This window comes from Mus caroli, chromosome 11 (assembly GCF_900094665.2).
Source record: "Mus caroli chromosome 11, CAROLI_EIJ_v1.1, whole genome shotgun sequence".
NCBI lineage: Eukaryota > Metazoa > Chordata > Mammalia > Rodentia > Muridae > Mus > Mus caroli.
Genome location: NC_034580.1, coordinates 16,216,859 through 16,240,756, shown reverse-complemented (window position 1 = coordinate 16,240,756; position 23,898 = coordinate 16,216,859). Strand labels below are relative to the sequence as shown.

Here is a 23,898-nt window from a genome sequence, read left to right as displayed (position 1 = left end):
GACACTGCAGGCAGTGTTCTAAGGAGTTGTATCTCACCCCATGCTGGACCTCTTCCACGTTCCCTGACTGCTGTGATGCCAGCAGCTCCCTGCTACGCTACACTGAACCTTAGAAATCGTGGAGTCAGTAAACAACCCCTCCCTTCATGTTGAAACACATCTACAAGGAAGCTAGCATAGCTCCCGAGGGCTTGAGATCTGTGCTGTAAGCTACGTGTGGCTATCCTGTGGGGTGTATGTATCTGTGCTGTAAGCTAAGTGTGGCTATCCTGTGGGGTGTATGTATTTGGAGTCTTCTTTGTAGTTATCACCGTGCCTTTCTGACTTGGTTTAAGGTGGGGCCCAGCATAGCCCAGGATAGTTCTGAATTCCTGATCCTCCTATACTGCCTCCCAAGTATGAGGAGTACAGGCCTGCCTCTCTCCCCCCGCCCCCCTCTTCCTTCCTCCCTCCCTCCCTTTCTTTCTTTATCTCTTTCTTCCTTCCTTCCTTCCTCTTTCTTCCTTCCTCTCTTTCTTTCTTTCTTTCTTTCTTTCTTTCTTTCTTTCTTTCTTTCTTTCTTTCTCTCTCTCTCTCTCTTTCTTTTTCTTCTTCCTTCCTTCCTTCCTTCCTTCCTTCCTTCCTTCCTTCCTTCCTTCCTTCCTTCCTTTCATCGGTTTGGCTTGCTGGAGTGTTATCTCCCTGTGCTTATTCAGCATGTATTTACTTTGGCTTCTTTGGCTCAGGACAGTGCTACTGAGATGCTCTGTGCTGCTGTTGGTCCCTTTTATTGCCGACTGGTGCTCCACTGTATTGATTTATCACTGCCTCCTTATTCATCTGTGATGGGCATGGTACTTGGGGCCTTTATGAGTAATGCTGTCATGCATACAGATCCTCCTGCAGATACATATTTTTGTTTCTCTTGAGCAGACATCTGGGCGTAGAAGTGCTGAATCATGGTGAATGTATTTTAACTTTATCTTGGACTGCCAAAATACACTATATTCTTTTGAACTTTTCCTTTTTTTTTTCTTCGTCAGGAGTTATTCTTTTGTTTGTAGTATTGTCTATACCCCTTTGTTTCTGTTGAATCTCACTGATGGTCTTAAAATGAACTCTGTTAGGATTTATTCTGGATAAGATGGTACAGGGTTAGGACTCATGACTGAGAGATTAGGCAGGGCAGAAAAGGATTTCAACCAAGAGCTGTACTCCTTATAAGAGGGTCTGTTTCTAAGATGTGAATGAAAGACTCCTCATACCCACCCAGGAAGCAGTTACCCCTGGATGATATGAAGCATTTGCAGGGAAAATTATTCCCAGTGGGAAAGGTTTTCCTAGTTAGGGTTACTATCGCGCCGTGACCAACGCAAACTGAGGAGGAAGGGTTCATTTGGCGTATGCTTCAAATCACTATTCACCCTTAAAGTAATTCAGGACAGGGACTCAAACAGTGTAGGAACCTAGGGGCAGAAACTAATGCAGAGGCTGTGGAAGAGTTTCCTGGCCCACCAGCCCAGGGTTGGCACCACCTACAGTGGGCTGGGCCCTCCCCCATCAAGCCCTAATTACAAACATGCTCTACAGCTAGATGGATTGAGGTTGCTTCCTTCCAGATGACTCTAGCTCAGTGGTTTACAACCCTCCTAATGTTGTGACTCTTTTTTTTTCCATGTTGTAGTGACCCCCACACACATGAAAGCACTACTTCATAACTGTAGTTTTGCTACTGTTATTGTAATGAACATATGTGTTTTCCAATGGTCTTAGGCAACCTCCACCTGTCAAGGTGTTGTTTGATCCCCAAAGGGATCTCGACCCACCTGTTGAGGACTGCTGGTCTAGTTTGTGTCAAGCGGACATAAAACTAGTCAGACAGAAGATGCACATTTTCTAACTTGGCAGTTTCCATAACTTCCCATTCCTCAGAGAAGGAGAACCCTCCGGCCAACTGGGTCTGGGAACCAAGAATTGGCAAGTAGTAGGTAAAGACCGGGAAAGGAGGCACAGGCTCTCTTTCTGCTTCTGAGGAGATTAGCAAATAGAAGGAGATGCAGGACCTAGTCACATGGAGATGGGATAGGAAGTTGGTTTTTGTAATGGAAGGAAGGTTAAATATATTGCTTTTCTCAGATAGACCAAAGACTACCCAATATAAATTGCTACTTTATCTTTCAGAAAACTAAAAATAAAATGGGATTTTTATGAACCGCAGGCCAGTCCTAAATGTACTCTATAGCTAAAGATGACTTTGAACTTCCTATCTGCCCTTAGCTCCTAGGGGCTCGGCTATAGGTTTAAGTGGTGCTGGGGACCAAATCCAGTTCACACATGCTATCAACAACTGAGTTTCATCCCCAGCCCACATCTGCTTGTTTAAAGAAAATGTGCCTATGATACGAACTTCTCACGATCGTCAACAGTTAGTTCAGCTAAGCATCCCTGTTTTCTGCTCTCGTGCAGGTGTACACTTGCTGGTTGTTCTTAAGGATGCCAAAAACAATTCAGGTTTCATAGACCAGTGAGTGTGGGGAGGCTGTGAATGCTGGCTGTCCGCTGGGAGCACAGTGAGAGTCCTAAACAAGGTTCCGGTTTGATTTTCATCTCATTTAGAGTGTCGACTTGTGTCTTAGCTATCTAGTAACAAATGGCTGCAGTACAGCAGCTTAAACTCCCACGTAGGTATAATCCCGGAGATCTGCGGGGGTGGGATTCTTGCCGTTCAGGTTCTATCTGTTAGAGGACAGCAGTCAAGGCGTCCGATAGCTCTCACCTGAAAGGTCATCGAGGGGAGACTTTGGAGGTCATGTGTCTATTGGCAGAATGTAGCTTGCTGAGGTTTTGACTTGGAGCCATGGTTCCTACTCCACTGTTGACTGGAGGCCAACCTCAGTTCCTCATCAAGTGGAGCTTTCTAGAATAGCTGCTTCCTTTATCCAAGTGTGTAAGCCCAGAAAGACCGACAGGAGAGTGTGCTAACTAGACAGAACGCTACAATTTTAGGTGACCAAACCACAGAAGGAATGACCCATTCATTGCTTTCGGTGCATTGTACCGATTTTGAGCAAGTCATAGACTCCATCACCTCAAGGAAAGTGGAGTGTGTAATAATGAACACCAGGAGGCTATCAGATTGCCCACCACTGGGTCATCACACCTGCCTACCTCAGAACCCCAACACCATATATTCTGCATGTGTGCATGTGTGTTTGTAGGTTTCTTTGCCGGCTGAACAGCCTGTCTGACCTTCTTTTCCTGTTGCTGTGATAAAATACCCTAACAAAAAGAAACTTACGGGAGAAAGGGTTTATTTGGGTTGCAGACAAGGTATAGTCCGACAAGGTGACAGGAGCTTGAAGCAGCTGGTCACAGTGCAGCCACATCAGAAGACGGAGTGGCAAAGGAATGCGTGAAACTCACTTTCTCTTCCTACTCCCCCCAGAAACCCAAGCCCAGGGAATGGTTCTACCAACTGTTAGGCTGTGTCTTCCCACCTCAATTAGCCAAATTAAGATAATCCCTGACAGGAATGGCTAGAGGCTCATCTCCCAGTGCTCCTAGATCCCTCGCAGTAATTAATTCTGCAGCTCAGCTTGCCCTCAGGAGCAGGAATTAGTGGGAAAGCAGCCAGCACAGGGCCTTTTATTCTTCCAATTTGTTGTTCCTGCTGGAAGTGTATAGCTGGAATATGGTAGTTTATATGTGTATAGCTGGAATATGGTAGTTTATATGTGTATAGCTGGAATATGGTAGTTTATATGTCAAGACCAGCATTCTACACAGAGCCTTGCTCCAAAGAGGATATTCCCAGCACTTGGGAGAAAGAGGCAGGTGGGTCTCTGTGATTTCAAGGTTAGCCTAGTTTATATAGTTAATTAGATTTTGGACTTGGTTGGTTTTCTGAAAACTCATTTGTTTAGTTATTTGTTTGTTTAATCTCTCTTCGCTCTCTGTCTCTCTCTCTCTTTGTCTCTCTCTCTCTTGCTCGCTCTGTCTAGCTCTGTGTGTGTGTGTGCGTGCGTGTGTGTGTGTGTGTGTGTGTGTGTGTGTGTGTGGTGCTTGCATGTGCAGTACATGAACCCCAGAGATCAAAGCTAGGCATCTTCCTCCACAATCATGCTCCATTTGCTTGTTTGTTTGTTTGTTTGTTTGTTTGTTTGTCTGTCTGTCTGTCTTGAGACAGGGTCCCTCTGTGTATCCCTGGCTGTGCTGGAACTAGATCTGTAGACTGGGCTGGCCTCTAGCTCACAGAGATCCACCTGCCTCTGCCTCCGAAGGGCTGAGCACTACACGCCCTTCTCCTTCAGTCTTGGGACTCCCAGCACTGGGATCTCAGACTCACATTCCTGCTTCTGGCTTTCCATGGAATTTATTTTAGGTCCTCATGCTTGAGCCAAAAGCACTTTACTAACTGAGCCATTTTTCCCAACCCCTATTGTCTTTAAACAAAACAAAACAAGTGCTTTCATCCAAACATAAAATCCATTCCTATACGTGTATTTCAGGACATCACAATGACTTTATTAATATAAAAGAAAAAAGGGAAATATTATAATAAAATGTGTTTATTTTATGTGTATTAATGCTTTGCGTATGTGTACTGATGTATCTATGCACCACATGTGTGAGTTACAGAAGGTTGTGAACTGCCATGTAGGTGCTGAGAATTAAATGTGGGTCCTTTGGAAGAGCAGCCAGTGCTCTTAACTGCTAAGCCACCTCTCCAGTCTTCCAAAAATGTGCTTTAATCTATAAATGCAGGGCTTTATCCATGGGCAGTGGTTAAAGTGACTGCTGCACATCCTGAGGCTCTCAGTACCCATGGAAAACCAGGCATCCTACGTAAGCCTCTAACCCCAGCTCGGAGGAGGAGGAGGAGGAGGAGGAGGAGGAGGAGGAGGAGGAGAGATGGGATTGCTGGGGTTGGCTTGCTCCCAAGGCAGTGGGAAACTTAATCTTTCAAAAATAAGGTAGTGGATGTCTGACTTCATGCATAACCACACAGTGTCCATTTGTACAAACACATGCATCCATGTACACACACACACACACAAATAAGTAAATAAGTCTTTAAAAATATGTAAATTCTCTAAAAGAGGTTGGATCTTTATTTCTGGTTTAGAATTGCTGCTGACTAGTAATGGTGGTGCACAAGGAGAGAAGGAGAAACCCCTGCTAAGGAGCCAGCTGAGTGCAGACTGAGTCCAGCTCAGTGCAAAAGGAAGGACTCCGAGCTTAGGACTTAGCAATGGGGCTTCAATTTCTTAGCAAGAGTAGTTCTTGGAAACTTTCGAAACAAAACAAACTGTTATCCCATAATTTACATAGTAGCTGTATTCCTGGAAGGTGCGTCCAAGGTGTGAAAGGAAAAACAAAATCTCTTGGTTGGAGTTAATCCAGGCTCAGGCAGGCAGGTTTAAATGAAGCTATTGTCATGCTGAACACTGGGGACTCTACAGGCTTTGAGACAGTTATTTGTATAGGATTTTGTTGAACTTGCCAGGATGACTTTCTGGACGCTGGTACCCTCCCTTCCAAGATCTCTCAATTCTATAAATGGATCTCAATTATTGTAAAACAAACCAGGCCTGTTGGTTAAACAGGTGCGGTGATGTACACCTATAATTCCAGCACTCCGGGAGCAGTGGGAGGAAGATGGAGGGTTTGAAGTCAGCTGGGACTTGCTTCAGCATTAACTAAATAACAGTTGCTGAGGCTGGAGGAATGGCTCAACAGTTGGAGTGCTTGCCGCTCTTGCAGAGGACTACCCCGTAGTTCCCAGCACCCACATCAGATGACTCAACTGTAACTAAAGCTCTACAGGATCCAGCACCCTTGCTTGACCTTCATTGGTGTGTCTGTGCACATGTAAGTGCGCACACACACATACACAATTAAATAATAAAAGTACATCTTAAAACAAACAAGCAAAACAGCTGGTGATGCCTAGGAGGATCCACAGTTTAGCATCATCTCTGCTACACAGTGAGTTTCAAGGCTGTTTAAATGTTTAAAGAGTGAACTGGGCTATATCTCAATGCTAGGATACTTGCCTACTATATGCAGAGCCCTAGGTTATAGAACCGCAGTACTTAAAATCCATGACCCTGACGAAACGCTTGCTTTCTTTTTCCATAGAAACCTGTTCCCTTCCAATCTTGTGGTTGCCGCATTCACTACGGTAAGGTTTGATACTTTGTCGATGATATGAAACCTTGGTGGAGGAAGTGTATAAATTAATGCACCAGAGTTTGGTAAAGTACGGGAAAGAGGGGTCCTAGGGTAGTTCCTCCCCAAACCCTTCACGAATGAGGCTTCTTAGGAGAAATGATCCTGAAATCATGATCAGGCCTCGAAGCCTGAGGGAGAGCAGAAAATGGTCGGTATACGTTCGGGTCAAATGACTGATGGGGTCATGGAGGGAAAGAGAGGCTTCCCTTTGAAACCTGGAGAGGAGCCTCATTAACAGTGAGAATAAGAGAGTTGGGGGGAGGGGGTCCTCCATGAGGAAGATGGAGGGGGAGGTCAGAGGAGCGTTTGTTTTTAGATAGGCCAGAGCAATCCAGAGGGATCCTGTTATAAACAAAACTTAGTAACACTAGGGTCAGTTTTTGTAGAAGGAGATTTGAAACAACAACAACAACAACAAAACCCTGTAGGATGTAGAAAGGGTGCTCCAAGATCCTTTGCATCACTTAGAAAATGCCTTCAAACCATTATTTGGAGACTGTTTGAAACATTATAGATTTTTCAGAAATCATACTTTTATTCTGACTATAAAGGTAGTATGTACATCTTGCCAAAAGTGGGGGTGGATAACTTGTAGATATAATGTGAAGTTTAAAAAAAAAAAAAAGCAAACCATTTAGAGCGTTGGGTGTTTGTCACAGAGGGGATGGGTGTGGTTGGTCTCCCTGCCACCCCAATCCGGGGCAGCTGTGTACATCTGCCTCTCTGAAACTGTGATAAAGCAGAGAGAAATCAAAGCTTTTGAAACATGGTCTCAAGCAGGCGCTCAGGTCTATAGCTCTCTGGGTGTCTGACAGTTCTGTAGCCACGAGACCTTCGTAGCGGGGGGAGAGAGAGATGCGTTGCACACCATGAAAAGGTGTGTGCCTTCCCAACTCACAGTAGGACCAAGGTCTGGGAAACTTGGCCAAAGACACTGCCTTACCTCATGTCCCTTTCTCTGGAGGTGGGCAGCTCAAGCCTGGTTAGAAACAGACGCTAAAGAGCAGCCACACTTAGGTCATTCTGGAACACTGTGGAACATAATAGATAAATGAAAAAGAGAAATGTGATGAACTTTGTCTTTCTGGAATTTGTGCCAAACTTCTTAAACAATATGAAACATGAGCTGTTGAAGGATCAAACTGTCAGCAGGAAATAGTTTACCCTATTGCCCAAGGAACACATGAAAGTTCTCCGTTCCCTCGGTCCCTAAATAACCCGACAGCTTATCAGGGGCTCGCTGCCTGAGTGTTAACGTAACTCATGCAGGATGCAGAGGTCAGCATCAGGCCAGTCAAGTGCAGCTTGCTCAGCACACCCACTACGAATAGTAGCAGCAGTAGACCAGGACCTTGCCGTGCCCCTGGTGCCTCTGGTGGGTCTTTACGCCTGTTCACTAATGATGGGTTTTCCTCCTCTTTATTAGTCTGCAACCGATTACACAGTGGTGACCCATAACACCAGCTCGGGGAACGTGACCAAAGAGAAGGTAAGGCTCTTCAGAAGATGGCTTATGGAAACGTATGGAAAGCAAACTAGCTTCCTTAATGACAGACAGACAGCCACATGTGCCTGTTACTTACTGGGATTGGAAATTGGGGGTCTGAATGGAATATTTAAAACTTCCTCGGTAGATTTGTTCCTTACAGCACAGTTGAACACCAGAGTCGGGAGCCCAGAAATCTCCATAGGCCCGTAAGCTTCTAGTTCATAGCAGCCCTTCTAGCTAAATGCAACGGAGGTGTGTCTCAGCATAACCTACAGTCGGAACTCAAAAACTAACATGATATATGGGAGAAAAAAATCACATAACCCCAAACATATGTCACCATGCAAATAGACAATCATAGAACATATAACAACAGTTTTGTATATTTGCATATACTTGGAATTAGTAAATTACGACTTAAAAACAGTGATAAAGCACAGTTGTAATCCCAGCACTTTTGAGTCTGAGGCAGGAGAATCATTGTGAGTTCTATGATAGCCTAGGCTATACAAGAAGATTCTCCCTCAAAAATAAAGTTCAGTAATAAAGTAAAGGCCAGAGTGGGCTGAGCATGGTGGCGTGTGCCTGTAGTTCCAGCTATTGAGCTGAGGCAAGAGAATCTCTCGAACCCAGAGATGCAGGCCAGCTAGGGCAGCTAATAAAGATGTGTCTGCCGTAGAGTCCTACATCTCAGCAGCAGGGAAGCTGAGACGCGGGTTTCAAGTCAGCTTGAAATTAGGGTTACAGAGCTGGTGCCTGTTCCAGAACAACAGAAGTTCAGAATAAAAAGGGGGTAAGACAGAATTCAGCTAATATTGTTAGTACATTTTTGCATATGGGGGGGGTGCTAATACTTTGCTTCTATCTGTATAATAACCCAGAATGCTACAGCTGGGTCTTTAGGTTGCTGTGTTGTACCAGCGATCTGAATTTTAGTGTTTTGTCTGTCAACACACTTTTCTTTTTCTAAGATGTGTTTATTTATTTTGTGTATGAGTACACTGTAGCTGTTTTCAGACACACAGGGCATTGGATCCCATTACAGATGGTTGTGAGCCACCATGTGCTTGCTGAGAATTGAACTCAGGATGTCTGAAAGAGCAGTCAGTGCTCTTAACTGCTGAGCCATCTCTCCAGCTCCCCAAATCATATGTGAATGCATGTTTTGTCTGCTTACGTGTCTATGCACTAAATGCATGCATTTGCCCATGGAGCCCAGGAAAGGGCATTAGGTCTCCTGGAACGAGAATTCCAGGCTATTGTTAGTTGGTACTGGGACTTGAACCCAGGCCCTCTGAAAGAACAGCCAATATGCTTACCCACTGAGCCATTTCTCTAGCCCAATACACCTTTCTAAAATGGTAAATGACACCTGGTAAGGTTAGAACAAAATGATGTTTTCCTTGACTTTACACTAAACTTTGGAAAGTTTATGTTCTTCGAATATATAGGACAGAGTCAAGCCAGGTGATGGCACATGCCTTTAATTACAGCACTTGGGAGGCCCAGGAAGAAGGATCTTTGTGAGTCTAAGGCCAGCTTTGTCTACAGAGTGAGTTCCAGGGCAGTCAGTGAAACAAAGTGAAATCTTTTCTCAAAACCATTAAACAGAGTCGTGCTATTTGAACCTCTGGACAGCCTGATCCCCACTGCAAATAGCTTGAAGTGGTGTGCTGAGGGTCATCTGGGACTGTCTGAGGCCTCAAGTAATGCAGGCATCCTAGAACCTACCTGTATCTGTAATATCTTCGTCTAACTTGGTATTTCTGACTGTTCTGACCTCCCCAATGGAAGTGCTAGTGACCCCCAGGTATCCCCCAGTTGATGTTCCCTGCTCTCCTGGATAAATTCAAGAATGTTAGCTCTTCAACAGAGGAACAGTGTGGCCTGGCCAATTCCAGACTTCCTTTTTAAAGACACAAGTAGAATTATCCTTATTCCCAAGGATGGAAAGCTACTGGCAGAATTAACCAGGAGAACCCAGCCTAAGGACACATGAGTGGTTCCAGCCCTCACCTGTGGCTCTCCTCCATGCCTACTTTGATATCCTGTGATCACTTGCCACAGGTAAAGACCTAACCTTTTATTGAATCATTAATTCAGTAAACAGTGACATTTGGCAGCCGCTGGGTGCCACCCTTGGGTGATGCTCGCCCTAGACAGAGCCCTGCCCTTGTGCTCTGGTCTGCTCTTGCTCCCGACCAAGGTGAGCTTAAAATATCCACAACTGTAAAGTGAGATAAATCTTTGCTCCACAACAACAAAACAAACAACAGGACTTCTGGGACTTTAACTCCATCGGTAGAACTGCCTTGCATACAGAGGCTCTGGGTTCATCCCCCAAGCATGGTGGTGCATGACTGTAATTCTGACACCCAGGATATAGAAGCAGCTGAATCAGTGAAGGTCATCTTAAACTTCATAAGCTGAAGACCAGCCTGGGCTACAAGAGGCCCTGTTTCCCCAAAACAACACAAAAACCAAATTATTTGATTTTCTAGAAATAATCTGAGTACTTCACGCATATAACATACGCAAACTTCCTAACAGCTGCATAGCAGCAACTGTTATTATCCTTATTCTGAAGGTGTAGAGCAGAGAGATTGAGTTGCTCACCTAAACCCACTCAGGCTCCCCGCTGGACTTCCTTACCTGTCACCACTACTAGAACTGTTCCTGGTAAATTTGTTTATTAGTGTAAACAAAGCAGACGTGACTGTGAGTGTCTCCCTGCGTCACCGTTAGATCTGAGATGTTTCTTTTTTTTTGTTTTGTTTTTGTTTTTTTGTTTTTCAAGACAGGGTTTCCCTGTGTAGCCCTAGCTGTCCTGGAACTCACTTTGTAGACCAGGCTGGCCTCGAACTCAGAAATCTGCCTGTCTCTGCCTCCAGAGTGCTGGGATTAAAGGCGTGTGCCACCACGCTGCCGGCCTGAGATGTTTCTTAATGGTGAATCAGAAGCAAATGACACCGCTACCCATCAGTCTTTGATGAGTTTGCTTGGTCGTCCGAGAGCTTCTTGGGAGTCAAACCTTTCGCTGGAATGCACCTAGTTAACCTGGAAATTAGTGAACTCTATTGAGAGTATATTTGTGGTAAATTTAAGGGTCTGTTTATCAGCTACTGGGCCATGGCGTAGATTTTGTGACAGAGCTGGAAGGGATGAGGGACCTCAGAACTATCCAACCCAATGATTTTTTACTGCTCTGGGCTGTCACAGGAAAGAGGGGTGACTCTGCCCTCCACCCAGCCGACATGCCTTGTCATACAAGGGCTGAAGGGCTCAAAACTCTACCAACCTTTTTTTTTTTTTTTAACAGAGAACATGTATTAAAAAATTAGTTGAGGAGCTGGTGACCTGACTAGCAGGCTAAGTCACACACTGCTAGGTTCTGGTGACTCCATGGGATCCACTGTGCAGGAGAGCTGACTCCAAAGCATTGTCCTCTCTGATTCCCGTGTGTGTGTGCATCAACACACAGATGCCATGTCATGTGTGCACACACAACCAGGCTTATAGTAAGTAAGTAAAAAAAACAGCAGCTGAGAGCTAGAACCCGAGGTTCAGAGAAGGCAGTGAATCCCAGAGCCGGAACAGCTATCTGGGGTTTTTACCATGTTTCCTATACATCACTTTATGAAGGTTTTTCTTCTTGTTGTTTAGAATTATTTTATTTATTCTAATTTGTTAGAATTATTTTAGTTATTATGTGTCCATGTGTGGGTTCTATGCCTGAGTACAGCCATCTATGGAGACTGGAAGAGGGTATTAGACGCCCCCAGGGATGGAGTGTCATGTGGTTGTGAGCTGTCTCTTGTAGACTCTGAGAACTGAATTCCAGTCGTCACTCCTTAAGAGCGCCGGGCTGTCTCCCCAGCCCATTTGTTTGTGAGAAGGAGTCTCCGTGGCCTTGAGTTAGAATCCTGCTGCCCTGGCCTCCTGAGGACTAAGTCCTGCCAGCATCAGATCATGCCTGGGGGTGATGTTCTGACATCACCTGTTTACTCTAAACAGCCTGCGGCCGTGGAAGCCGACATTGCTGGGGACACAGAGGCTCTGTTATATCTACACATCTTTTTCTTCTTTTCTTTTTGTTTTATTTTCTCTCTCTCTCTCTTTTTCCTTCTTAGTTATGGTTTTTAGTTTTTCATGACAGAGATTCCTGGCTTTCCTGGAGCACTCTGTAGACCAGGCTGGCCTCAGAGTCACAGAGCTTGGCCTGCCTCTGCCTTCCCTTAGTCGCCCAGTTATGTCTACACATCTTCAGTGGGTGACTTACTGAAGACACTTGGGGAAAGCCCACATGGCTCCTGAAAATCTCGTGAGACTTATACAAGTCTCACGGGAGGTCAGTATAAGATCCGAACCGCAAAAGACGAGCTGATGTGGGAGATGGCAGTTATGGTCCTTGGGTCTCTGAAGGAATGTTCTAACAGCCAGCTTTTCTGTTTCTGTTTGTTTCTGTTTCTGTTTTGTTCTTTTGAGATAATGTCTTACTTTATAGCCCAGGCTAGCCTCAAAACCTCAGTGCTTCTCCCTCTGAACCTCCTGAGTGCTATGATTACAGGTGTGAGCAGTCATTCCTGGCTGTGTACTCTCCGACTCTGTCTCCAGCGGCTTTCTGCAACTTTGTTTATAACTCATTAAAAGTTAGAAAGAGCACAAGCATGTGATTATTCTGCAGTGTTTCAGACACTGCACAGATCCACTCTAACGTCACGCTCGCTTCCCTGCTGAACCTGACTCCTCTCTCTTCTGATCTGCAGATCCCCGTTGTAACTGATGTGGAAGGGATGAACATTTTAGGACTCGTCCTTTTTGCCCTGGTGTTAGGAGTGGCTCTAAAGAAGCTAGGCCCTGAGGGAGAAGACCTCATCCGATTCTTCAATTCCTTCAATGAGGCCACAATGGTGCTGGTGTCATGGATCATGTGGTGAGTTTCGCTCTGCCATCTCTTCTTCTAACTGGCCCCTGGCATCTATGAAAAATTTCAGTACTCTAAGTGGGACACCTGCCCCTATGCCCAGTGTTAGATTGATGAAGCATAGCCTGTCATGGTACAAAAAGCAGTGGACCAGGGAGATGGCTCAGTGGGCAGCAAGCCTAACCAGAGTTTGATTTCTGGAACTCACAGTGGGAGGAGAAAACATGCTCAAAAGTTGTCTTGCAACCTTCCCATGTACCCACATAACACTCTCCCTCTCTCCTCTTTCTAATGATGACAACAACTACGATGACGATGACGATGTTTTAAATCTTTAAAGAAGTGATGCAACAGTTTCTCTTCTTGTTTGGGCCTCCTAGAGAACTGGGAGCACATAGTTACTGTTTGGTAACAGTAACTACACTGAGCCCTGGACTCACATCAACAGATCCATGTATGAGTTCCAGTGCTATTTCACATATTTACCATGCCCAGTTTGCTGTCTGCTGCATAAAATAAGGTTCTTTTATCTCAAAATGATAAACTGTAAACTTCAAGGAGATCATTGGTAAGACCTTTTACAACAAGGAGGAAAAACTTATCTCTCTCCTGCTTAGGTAAAGCTTGACATGGTCTTTTATGAAAGCTTTTAATTTATAAGGAATATTAAGGAAAGGATGGTTGCTCACTAAAAACCATTAGTTTGAGTCCTGGCTAAAATTTAACACTCTGACCACCTCCTTCAGAGCAACTTCTGAGAAATCAGACTAGTTCCAGCCCTCATATCTTAAAAGCTTTTCCTGGCATTTCACCTGTCTCGGTTAGGGTTTCTATTGCTATGATAAAACACCAGGACCTTAAGCAGCATGGAGAGGAAGGGGTTATTTTAGCTTACAGTTTCACATCCCATCCCATCATAGCAGGACATCAGGGCAGGACCAGGAGCCAGAAGTGAATGCAGAGGCCATGGAGGGGTGCTGCTTACTGGCTTGTCCTCATGGCCTGCTCAGCCTGCTTTTTTTTTTTTTTATAGCTCCCACGACCACCTGCCTCAGGGTAGTGCTGGCCAAGGTCAGCTGGGCCCTCCCATATCAATCATCAACCAAGAAAATACACTACACCATAGGCCAATCAGATGGGGCATTTTCTCAATTATGTTCTCTCTTCCCAAGGACTGAGCTAACCTGGGACAAGTTGACTTAAGAACTAGCTAGCACATCACCTAGGCAGACCTCTGAATTTTAGTTGTTATCCAAACTGTTGCTATCCAATAGTTGTTAAAAGCTAGTTTATGAAGCTGGGCATGGTGGTGCATGCCTTTAATCCCAGCACTTGCGAGGCAAAAGCAGGTGGAGTTCAAGGTATGAGTTCAAGAACAGCCTGGTCTACAAAGAGAGTTCTAGGAAAGCAATGGCTACACAGAGAGACCCTGTCTCGAGAAATGAACCAACCAACCAACCAATCAAATAAGCTAGTTTATTCCTTCACATACAAAGTATCTCTTATTGTCAACCACTAATGATCGCAGAACTTCTCTCTTCGATGACTTAGGTACCAACTGGACTGCTTTTAGGAGAAATTTGAATCTGACAAGCCAAACCCTGACCCCATGAGTAGCATTTCTCTTTTTCAGTGAAAAAAAAAATCACATAAACCAGCTCTCACTGCATACATGCCTCTTTAACGTTGTTCTTCTGGGGAAAGAACTGACACTTGGCTTGGTTAGGCTTGGTTCTGTGAGGCACTGTCTCAGGAAGCCCAGGCTGGCCTTGAACTTGCTGTGCAGGCAAGGATGATCTAGAACTCTGTATCCTGTGCCTGGATTCTCAGCTTTCCCACATCCCACTTTAGAGTGCTTATGACTGAAAACAGTGTGTTTACCCTGTTAGAGTGTGGGCTGGTGTGCAAGCAGGCAGTTCACTGATGAGAACGCTTCCACGAGCAGTACACAGCCTAAGGGCTGCCTCCCGCAGTTGAAAAATCGAGTGGTGTCAAGTTGGTTATTCAGTTGATGAAAGTGAGAACAGGGTTCTTATCCCTGGGACTTTCGGCCTCTAGAGCTGCCCTTCAAAGTTGTGACAATGAAACTGTCTTCCTGACATCTCCAAAAGTCTTCCCTGGGTTGCCGTTGGTTGCGGGAGCAGGGATGGTGGCTTCCTGCTAGACTGTTGGTGGGAACAGGAATTGGTACAACCACTTCAAAGAACAACTCGGCACCATTTCCTAATGTTTAAAATGTACACACCTCCAAATCAGCAGGGCCCACTTGATGTCCTGACCTAGAGCACACAGGCATGTGGGCATACACAGACAGGCCTGTTTCCAAAGATGAGAGCTTGGGAGGACACCCAAGTGCTTCCATGGAGGAAATACTCACCACAAGGCCCTGCAGCTGCACAAGCTGTAATCCCACAACCCAGGAGGTGGAGGTGAGAGGATCAGGTCAACAACAGCCTAGGCTACTTATGACCCTGTCTCAAACCCAACAGTAACAACAGCACAATAGTGTGTCAAGGGCAGAAACAACCCAAATGTCTTACAGTAGTAGGCGGGTGGAGAAACAAAATGTGATATGTAGAGAAATGGGGTGTTACTCAGCCTTATAGAAGTGATATTCTGACATATACCACAACATGATATAACGACATAGAACTACAACATGAAGGCATGAGGCTACTGAAACAAACATGTCTGTTCTGCTTTTTGTGTGGCTACAGCATTAGTTACCCAAGGCTGGCTGGGGCAGAGGGCTTGGGAGCTGCTGTATATGAGAGCAGAGCTTTACTCTGGAGTGACGGAGACACTTCTGGGCTGGGTGGTGGGAATGGCTGCCCAACAATTCAAATGTACCCAGTGGTGATCTCCTCTGCATATAGTGAATGTTTTGATGCTAAATTTTATGTGTGTTCTGTCATCATTATTTTTAAAGGTAAATTTCTAAATACTGATACAAAGGTCTCATAAGCATGTTGTGGGATGTAAGCCGACTCAGACTGAAATGCAGTCCTGTGTCTCTAGGTACCCAGGGATCTCTCGGTACTCGGGGTGCTTGTCTGAGGGCCTGGCTTGAGGATGATGCCTGAAGAGCAGTGTCTGGTCCTCAAGAGGGCATGTATTCTTACTTGAAGATGAGACTTAAAATTCCTGCTACTCCTGGAATGTCCCTAGAAAGAAAACTCAAGAAGCCAGTCAGTCACACTGGTCCCCTCCCCCGGGGTGCTCAGGGCTGATGTGCGAGACCTCACACTCCTCACAATTCTGCTCCCCTTGAAATCTGAACTAGGAGGTATCGTTAAATATAAATTAAAATTTATAAGTTAAAAGACAATTGTGGAATCGCTACTAGATTGATATTAAATTTACAGCACCTGACTTTTGTTCTTTGTAGTTTCTACAATTTATTCCTTTTCTCCCTTTAAAAAGAAAAAAAAATCTTTCTCTTCTGGCAGTGCTCCCAGAATATCATTGTCAATGACTTTTTCCCACGGGATCCTGTCTTCCAAGCCACACAGAATGTAAAGCTTCCCAGAAGCCCTGGGTGGTGTTGGTTTCGTATCACAGCAGCTCTGTGAGATTCCTGTATTTCTGAGTTCTCAGGACACGTCTCAGCAAAGCTAAAAGCCAAGCTCAGAGTCGCACGCACAAAGCCTTTCTTTTTCAGCTCTTTGCCTTTTGCCATGTAGTTGGTGGCAGTCCGTCAGTTAGGAACAATGCAGAGCTAGCTATAATGGCACTCAGCCTAGCACTCAGGAAGCTGAGGCAGGAGGATCACAAGTTCCAGGCTAACTTGGTCGGTATAGTGAGACTTTGTGTAAAAGGAAGGAACGGGGATGAAGGAGAGGAAGGAGAAAAGAAAAGCTAAAAGGAAGGTCTGTGTACACCAGAGGGAGGACATCTAAGTGTGTGGGAGCACTCACCCAGAGGATGATCATCTTCATTTTTCTTAGTCACCCCACCCCATCTTTCTTTGTGTGTGTTTAGAGTTCCTCTACGGGGAAACAGAGAAGATCCAGTTGAAAGTCCCTGGGAGGCTCAGTACCTCCCAGTCTCACCACCTTCCTGATGAGCATCTATGCTTGTTCCTAGGTATGTTCCTATAGGCATCATGTTCCTGATTGGAAGCAAGATTGTAGAAATGAAGGACATCGTCATGCTGGTGACCAGTCTCGGGAAATACATCTTCGCATCTATGCTGGGCCATGTCATCCACGGAGGAATTGTCCTGCCTCTTGTCTATTTTGCTTTCACAAGGAAAAACCCGTTCACATTCCTCCTGGGCCTCCTCACCCCATTTGCGACAGCTTTTGCGACCTGTTCCAGGTGAGTGGGCTTGGGAACCAACCGAATGGGTACAGAGTGAGGTAAGCCCAGTGATTCTCTTGGGAACACTGTGTACTGAGGCAAGATGTGGCCCTTAGGGGAATCCACTGGAGTAATGTAGCAAGTGGATCCTGGAAGTCATGTTTGAGTCCTGTGGGACTTGAAGTTACACTGACAACTTTGAAAGAGATCTGGCTGGCTTCCCTATTTGGAGGGAAGGCAGCCAGACACTGGCTGAGCCGCCATACCAGTGTGTTCTGGTGTTCACCTGGCTGGGGACCATTTCCATGCCTGGTTGCTTCCCTCCCCATCTCTAGCTCAGCAACCCTTCCGTCTATGATGAAGTGCATCGAGGAGAACAATGGTGTAGACAAGAGGATCAGCAGGTTCATCCTCCCCATTGGGGCCACGGTCAACATGGACGGAGCAGCCATCTTCCAGTGTGTGGCCGCAGTGTTCATTGCCCAGCTCAACAACGTAGACCTGAACGCAGGACAGATTTTCACCATTCTGTGAGCCCGTTACTCTTCCCTACATTGTTAGGCCTGGCTTAAAACTTCGATGTGTGGGTCTGAGATTCCTTTGAAAAAAGATCCAATGCTCAGTGTCTCGTCTGTAAAGGTGGGCTGGTGAGAATTCATCACAGTCATCCCTCAGGATCCGGAGGCTGTCAGTTTTCTTGCTGCTGGGACAGAATAGAAAGCAACTTAAGGGAGGAAAGCTGTGTGTTGGCTTAAGCTCTGAGAGGATGCAGTTTGCTGTTGTGGGAAAGGCAAGGGAGTGGGAGGCTGTTTTGCCTACATCTGAGTCAATCAGGGCACAGAAAGATGAGTGCAGGCATTCAGCTGGCTTTCTCCCTTTTCCATTTTTATACAGTCTAGAACTCTAGCTACGGTACGGTGCTACCTACATTTAGGGTACGTCTTCCCATCCCAGTTAACCTTCTTTGGAAATGTCCCCACAAACACACCCAAAAGCATGCCTCAGTAAAGCTCTAGGGCTTTCCCACTTCAATCAAACCGAAAATCCAAGTTTTCTGTCACAGGGGCTTCCCTTCCAGGACCATCTTACTCCAGTGGACAATAGGTAGTTGGAGTAGTTGATTTTTGCATTGCTATGACAAGATATTTGGCAGAAACAGCTTAAAAGATGAAAAGTTTATTGGGTCTCATACATAATTCAGAGGAATTTTGGTCTATCGAGAAGGATAATGTCTTGTTTACCTGGTGGTAGACAGGAAGCTGAGGATGCAGGTCAGGACAGGGAGAAGGTATAATCTCCAAAGCCCCTCCCTTGTGAGCTACAGCCAAGTCCCACCTCCCAAAGACTCCACAGCCTTCAAGTACAGCTGCTCGCTCAGAATCAAGTGTTAAAAACAGCCTGTAAGAGACATTTCAGCTTCAAACCATATCCATACGGCCCTATATATAATTTGCACATATTTTCCTCAAAACTTTAAATCCTTTCTAGATGATGTACTTATGTACTTAGTATAAGTGATAGGGTAGTTGTTGCTATATTGTATCATTAAGGTACTAAGAAAAAAAAATGATCTGTAGATGTTCAGTAGTTACCGTTTGTTTTTGGTATTTTGGGTCAGCGGTTGGTTTAATTTGTGAGCACAGAACTGGAGAGTGTGAGGTCTGAGTGTACTTGGAAGGATGTATCATCTCTCACGCTCCTAGAGTGTGTGGTGGTTATTTATAAGTCATGACTGCAATGCTCTGTAATTCCCTGGGCCCCCTCCATCCTCCGTCTTCAAGGCTGCCTTTGCTTTGCTGTACCCTAGAGTGACTGCCACAGCATCCAGTGTTGGAGCAGCAGGTGTGCCGGCTGGGGGGGTCCTCACAATTGCCATCATCTTGGAGGCCATTGGATTGCCCACACATGACCTCTCTCTGATCCTGGCTGTGGACTGGATTGTGTAAGTAGCCCATACCAAAGACCCTAGAATAGAGTCTGTTGAGGCCTCTGAGTACTTGATGCTCCACTAGACCTGGTGCATGCAGCAAGACTTGCAACTATCTTTGCTTTGGAAGGCATCTGTTGTTAAGCTGGCAAAGCCAGATTTCTAACTGTGAAAAGTCAACAATATAGCAGACAAGAGCCCATGAACATTCACAAATGGTACGAGAGCCGACCATCCAGGACTTGCCTGTAGTAGTCTGTAGGTTCAAGGGGCTGTGCAAATGATGGCAGAGTAGAGTGTCAGTAAGTAGAGCAGTGGTTGGTCCTGGCCCGCAAATATCTGAGGAATGGTTGTCATGCAAGGAGAGCATGCACACTCCCTGTGCTTGGACTCAGGAGAAGTTAGGCAAGAAGGTGACCAGGCTAGACTGTCCCTGCAGTTCCTTACAGACACAAGAATGTCTGGAGGTTGATCACCGAGCCTTCTGATACCTCATGCAGGTGTAAATTATACTGTTCTTTAAGAAAGTTGACTAAGGCAGTGATGTGGGAATAGCAAGGCTCAAGGGTAAGAAATGTGTGTATCTGTGTATCTTGCTATCATAGTAGAGGTCTTACCAGTCATGGTAGAGATTAAATGAGTCACCATTCTGTACAGTGCAGATAACATGGGGCACGTGGGAGAGCATTCAGCAAACATTAGTCCTGCTGGGCTGGTCACAACCAGGCAGAGAGACACTAGCTTCAGGTACCTGGCACTGGTCCGCCATGCTGGTCTCAAGCCTGAGGGCTCTTCACAGAAATGGGGTAAAATGTTTAATAGAGACTCCTAAGCTTCAGATGCCTCATGAGAGGGAGCTCCATCCATGTGCTAAACAGGCCAGAGCCAGTCAGGAATCGCCTGTCTCCTCCTCCTCCCAGCTGCCTCCAGTGCCCAGAGAAGGTATCTTAGGATGCTCCATCTATGAGGGAAATAGCACCCCTGCAGAGGGCACCAGTCCTCTAGCGCCCTTGGGGAAAAAATCACACCATTTCCCCAGTCTTCAAAATGACTACAGATCCTTCTCTGAGTTTCAGTGAAGCGTGGATGTTGAGCTAACCTGTGCTAAGTAGGCTGTGGGGAAGGCAAGGCTGTTTTCTAAGACATGCTTGCCCACAGCCACGGAATGCTCATGCTGTTGATACCCAGGACTGAAGTTCAAGTGTGCTGTAACACTGAAGGGAAGAACAGCTGAACCCAAAACCATGCCTACTTGCTTCTCCCAAATGTGCGTGGTGTTCTCTCTAGCAGGGCCATTGCACATAGCAGAAGTCTGTGGAAAGGTGGCTGGCAGGAATTAGATTGCATATCAACTCCCAGAAGTGTCGAACATGCTCGGGTAACTTGTTTGCTACCTTCAGCTGTTCTTTTTCCGACATTTTTTACAATGAGCATCTGTTACTTTCCTAAGAGTAGATGCTCCTCAGAGAAAATGAATTCAGCACAGATCTCTTGGAGGTATGCCCTCCAGTTTCACGGCCACATCCAGCGGGGCTCCTGACTGGGCTTCTGAGAAAATGAAGAACAGGACAGATACTGAAGAAAGGCCAGGCATACAGGCACAGGGAGGCTGGGGTAGGATGGAGAAGCCACAGCCCCCAGGAAGGGTAATTGCATATAGCTGAGTCAGGGACACATATAGCTGATTGCATATAGCTGAGTGTGGAGGCACGTTCAGCTCACCTCAGAAGGACAGTCTCTGTAAGACAGCAGACTTCAGGCCATAAATGTCAACATGCTCACACAGTGAGGGAAGGAAGGAAGGCTTTGCCATCCTTTCTGAACCTCACCCACCCGGCTTTTCCACCCCCATGAGTCTGAAACATTGGGGTCCTTCACATGGTCATTCGCGTGTCAGACAATACACGTTTACTTAGAACTTCCCCTGCTCCCTACAAGTTAATTTCCCTGTGGCCACCAGCCTGCTTGTGATAGCGCCCTCCCCTGGTGACTCTGGGTATAGCACTAGTCCTTTTTGCTTTCTGTTTCCACCAGGGACCGGACCACCACTGTGGTGAATGTGGAAGGGGATGCCCTGGGAGCGGGGATCCTCAACCACCTGAATCAGAAGGTCGCGAAGAAAGGTGAGCAGGAGCTACAAGAAGTGAAGGTGGAAGCCATTCCCAATTCCAAGTCTGAGGAGGAGACGTCGCCTCTGGTGACACACCAGAACCCAGCAGGCCCTGTGGCCATTGTTCCTGAACTTGAATCCAAGGAGTCAGTGCTGTGATTGGGCTGGGTCTGGGCCAGCCTGCCAGTACCAGCAACCCACCCTGGTAGCCTGCCCCATTGATGTGGGCGTGGCCCTCATAGACTTTTCATCTCCCAAGGAATGCTTTGCCCAATCACCAGTTTGAGAGTGGCCTCTCAGCACAGGCGTGAATGCCTCCTGAGCTAGAACACTCTGTCGTTTGTCCTGATCCATGTCTCCATGGAGCTCTGGATACACCTTGAGTCTATACCCCTCGAGCTGCCAGGCCTGAGGGATTCCAAGTTCATGGAGGCCTGGGGACCAAGGTTGGGGGCGATGCAGATGGATTCTTCTCTTTCCCCTGGGAGCGTTGCATCTGGTGCTTTCTGGGCCAACCAGAGGGTTGTCTCTGCCGCAGCAGACACTGAAGAGCTTCCCAGAGTCTTAGACTGAGCTGGAATCTGCTGGGCTGATGCTGGGTTAAAGGATTATGCTCCACTTGTGTGGGAGGCTTCTAAGGGGCCAGAGGTAAAACAGGTTAGAGAGACCCCCTGTGATGGTTAGCACAGCTAGGGGCTCAGTTTGAGTAAACCATAAACTCCGAGGTCAGGAACAGACTGGGGAGCACCCTAAAGAAGATGAGACAGACTTGTTCCCATTCTAGACTGAGGCTCCTGCCAACACTTCCCCTCCATTTCCATTTGGACTTAGCCGCAGACCATAGGACCTCCTCCTCTGGGAGGGGTGATGTGGTCACTGCACTGCAGACTTATATTTGTTGGTCAGTCTATTACTACAATTTGACTAGGTCCTTCCTAAAATGCTGCTGAGCTACAAAGTCATATACTCCCCAATAAACTCACGCGCTGGCGCAGCTCTGTCCCAGGCCCCTGTCTGGTTTCCACAGTAGACTACTTGCTTGTGTGAGACCTATGGTTAGTCCTGGGTCTGATGTAACTTGCCTCTTGCCTACTTCACTGGGATCTGATAAGGCCAAGGATACGTCTGTGGAAATTATTGTTTTGCTCCTTGGAAGTCAGGTTCTAAAACCTGTAAGTGCCCAGTTTATCTGAGAGGCAGCTTTCTCCATGAAGGGTGCCTCCTGGCGTGAGCGACTCTCCTGAACTGTTATCCTCACACTTCAGAAGCTAAGCTCTGAAGAGTTGTGAAGACATTCAATGCAGCCTTTTCTTAATGAGCTACCCAACTTCTACCACATTCCTGGGTACCCAACTGTGTTGTTACTCCTAACCCACAGTTCCTGCCAATCCCACCCTAACAGGAGATTATGTCCCTTCGTCATTGGCTTCATGCTTTTGAAACCTTGCTTTCTCTGCTGTGTTGTCACCAGACCCACACATACTTGGGACAGAGTCCGTTTTAAAATGGGGCTTGTGCCTGAGTGAAGGGGTGGGCAAGGAGCAGAGCCCACAGCCAGGGTGAAGGACAGCTCTCTGAACCAGCTGTGCCATGGCACTCTCCTGTGGGGCCAGGAGCTAAGCGGGGAGCGGTAAACCTTATTCCCAGCACTGGTTTTTAAAGGGGAATCAATCACATTGTTTGATTATGAGTGAGCATTTGGTATTTTTTCAGTTTCAGTGTATCTTTTCCTCTGTATTTACATATACTTTATGTATCATGTGTGTGTGCATGTGTGTGTGTGTGTGTGTGTGTGTGTGTGTGTGTGCTTTTAGCTCCAAGCAAATCTGAGTTTGGATAAAGAGGAACTAAACTACAAATTATGTCTATGGTATCCTGATATTCCCATTTCTACAGAATCTTATTACGTAGGGATTGAGCTGGACAGTGAAACCCACTGGCTGGACACTCAGGTCTCAGCCTGGACCCACAGTAACAAATGCTGCTGTGGACAAAGGGAGATGCCTCTGTGTGTCGTGTGTGGGATCTCCCCCTTGGAGGCCAAAAGAGGAGGTGGCCCCACACCTCCCTGAGTTCTGGCTCTCAGAGAAGTTGATGGAGTTTCGGAACAGGGAAGACACCACCACAACTGACTGAAATATCTCCTGGCTATTTTTCTAACATGTTCATGTATTGATGTTTTGTGTATGTGTGACATTTGCCTTAAAACGTAGCACAGCCATCAAAACTGAGTACTGTATTTTTCCTGGCACCTGCCTGTCTTTGAGTCCTGTCTTGTATTTGATGGAGCTGTTGTGCTTTTAGGGGTTGACCTAGGGCGGCTGAATACAGTCTTCCTTTCCCTTCCAGCCAGCATGAGACCCTGGGGTGAGAAGGGCGCTTCCTCAGAAGGGAAACCTCTCTGACAACTGGTGTCGCTGTCCTGCCTGCGGCTGCCTGACTAGAACTCGTGACCATTAAGCTGTGTGTTGGTTTCTCATTCTCCGATTAGGGCTCTGACATCCTGTCATCTGGCAGAAGTTAGAGTTTGCCACAAACCTCCAGCATTAAGTGTTGTCGGAACAACTAGGTTGACAGGAGTTAATTAAGCATCCGTGCAAAGCCAGGCACCGGCGCGGTAACAAGCACCAAACCTTTACCGGGAAAGTCCCTATTACAAAAGCCCTCCAGGCAAGCGGGTACCCATGCTTGCTGTACTTGGGTCACCACCACACCCAACTCACTCTCTTACATAATCTTGTCTTCCTTTTTTGAAAAAGATATGTTTTTGTTTTTAGAGACAGGGCATTACTGTATAGCCTAAGTTGGCCTTGAGCTAGTGAGACCTCAAGAGCCTTCAGCTTCACTGGGGTGACAGGCATGCAGCATCTTACATCGCCCTGTTTTCAATGACATCACTTCCTGTACAACAGGGAACTCTAGAAGCTCACACA

At 46.3% G+C, this 23,898-nt stretch overlaps 1 protein-coding gene across 1 annotated transcript in view; it reads left to right on the top strand.

Annotated features, from left to right (window-relative positions):
• Slc1a4 (solute carrier family 1 member 4) overlaps positions 1–23,192 on the top strand; it is a 29,208-nt gene extending 6,016 nt beyond the window's left edge. The window contains exons 2-8 of the mRNA XM_021176313.2: positions 6,121–6,163; positions 7,640–7,702; positions 12,469–12,635; positions 16,713–16,946; positions 17,264–17,458; positions 18,736–18,870; positions 20,890–23,192. Coding sequence (XP_021031972.1) covers positions 6,121–6,163; positions 7,640–7,702; positions 12,469–12,635; positions 16,713–16,946; positions 17,264–17,458; positions 18,736–18,870; positions 20,890–21,124 — 1,072 coding nt within the window. The 3' untranslated portion in view covers positions 21,125–23,192. The remainder of the gene's footprint in view (positions 1–6,120; positions 6,164–7,639; positions 7,703–12,468; positions 12,636–16,712; positions 16,947–17,263; positions 17,459–18,735; positions 18,871–20,889) is intronic.
• The last annotated feature ends 706 nt before the right edge of the window (positions 23,193–23,898 follow it).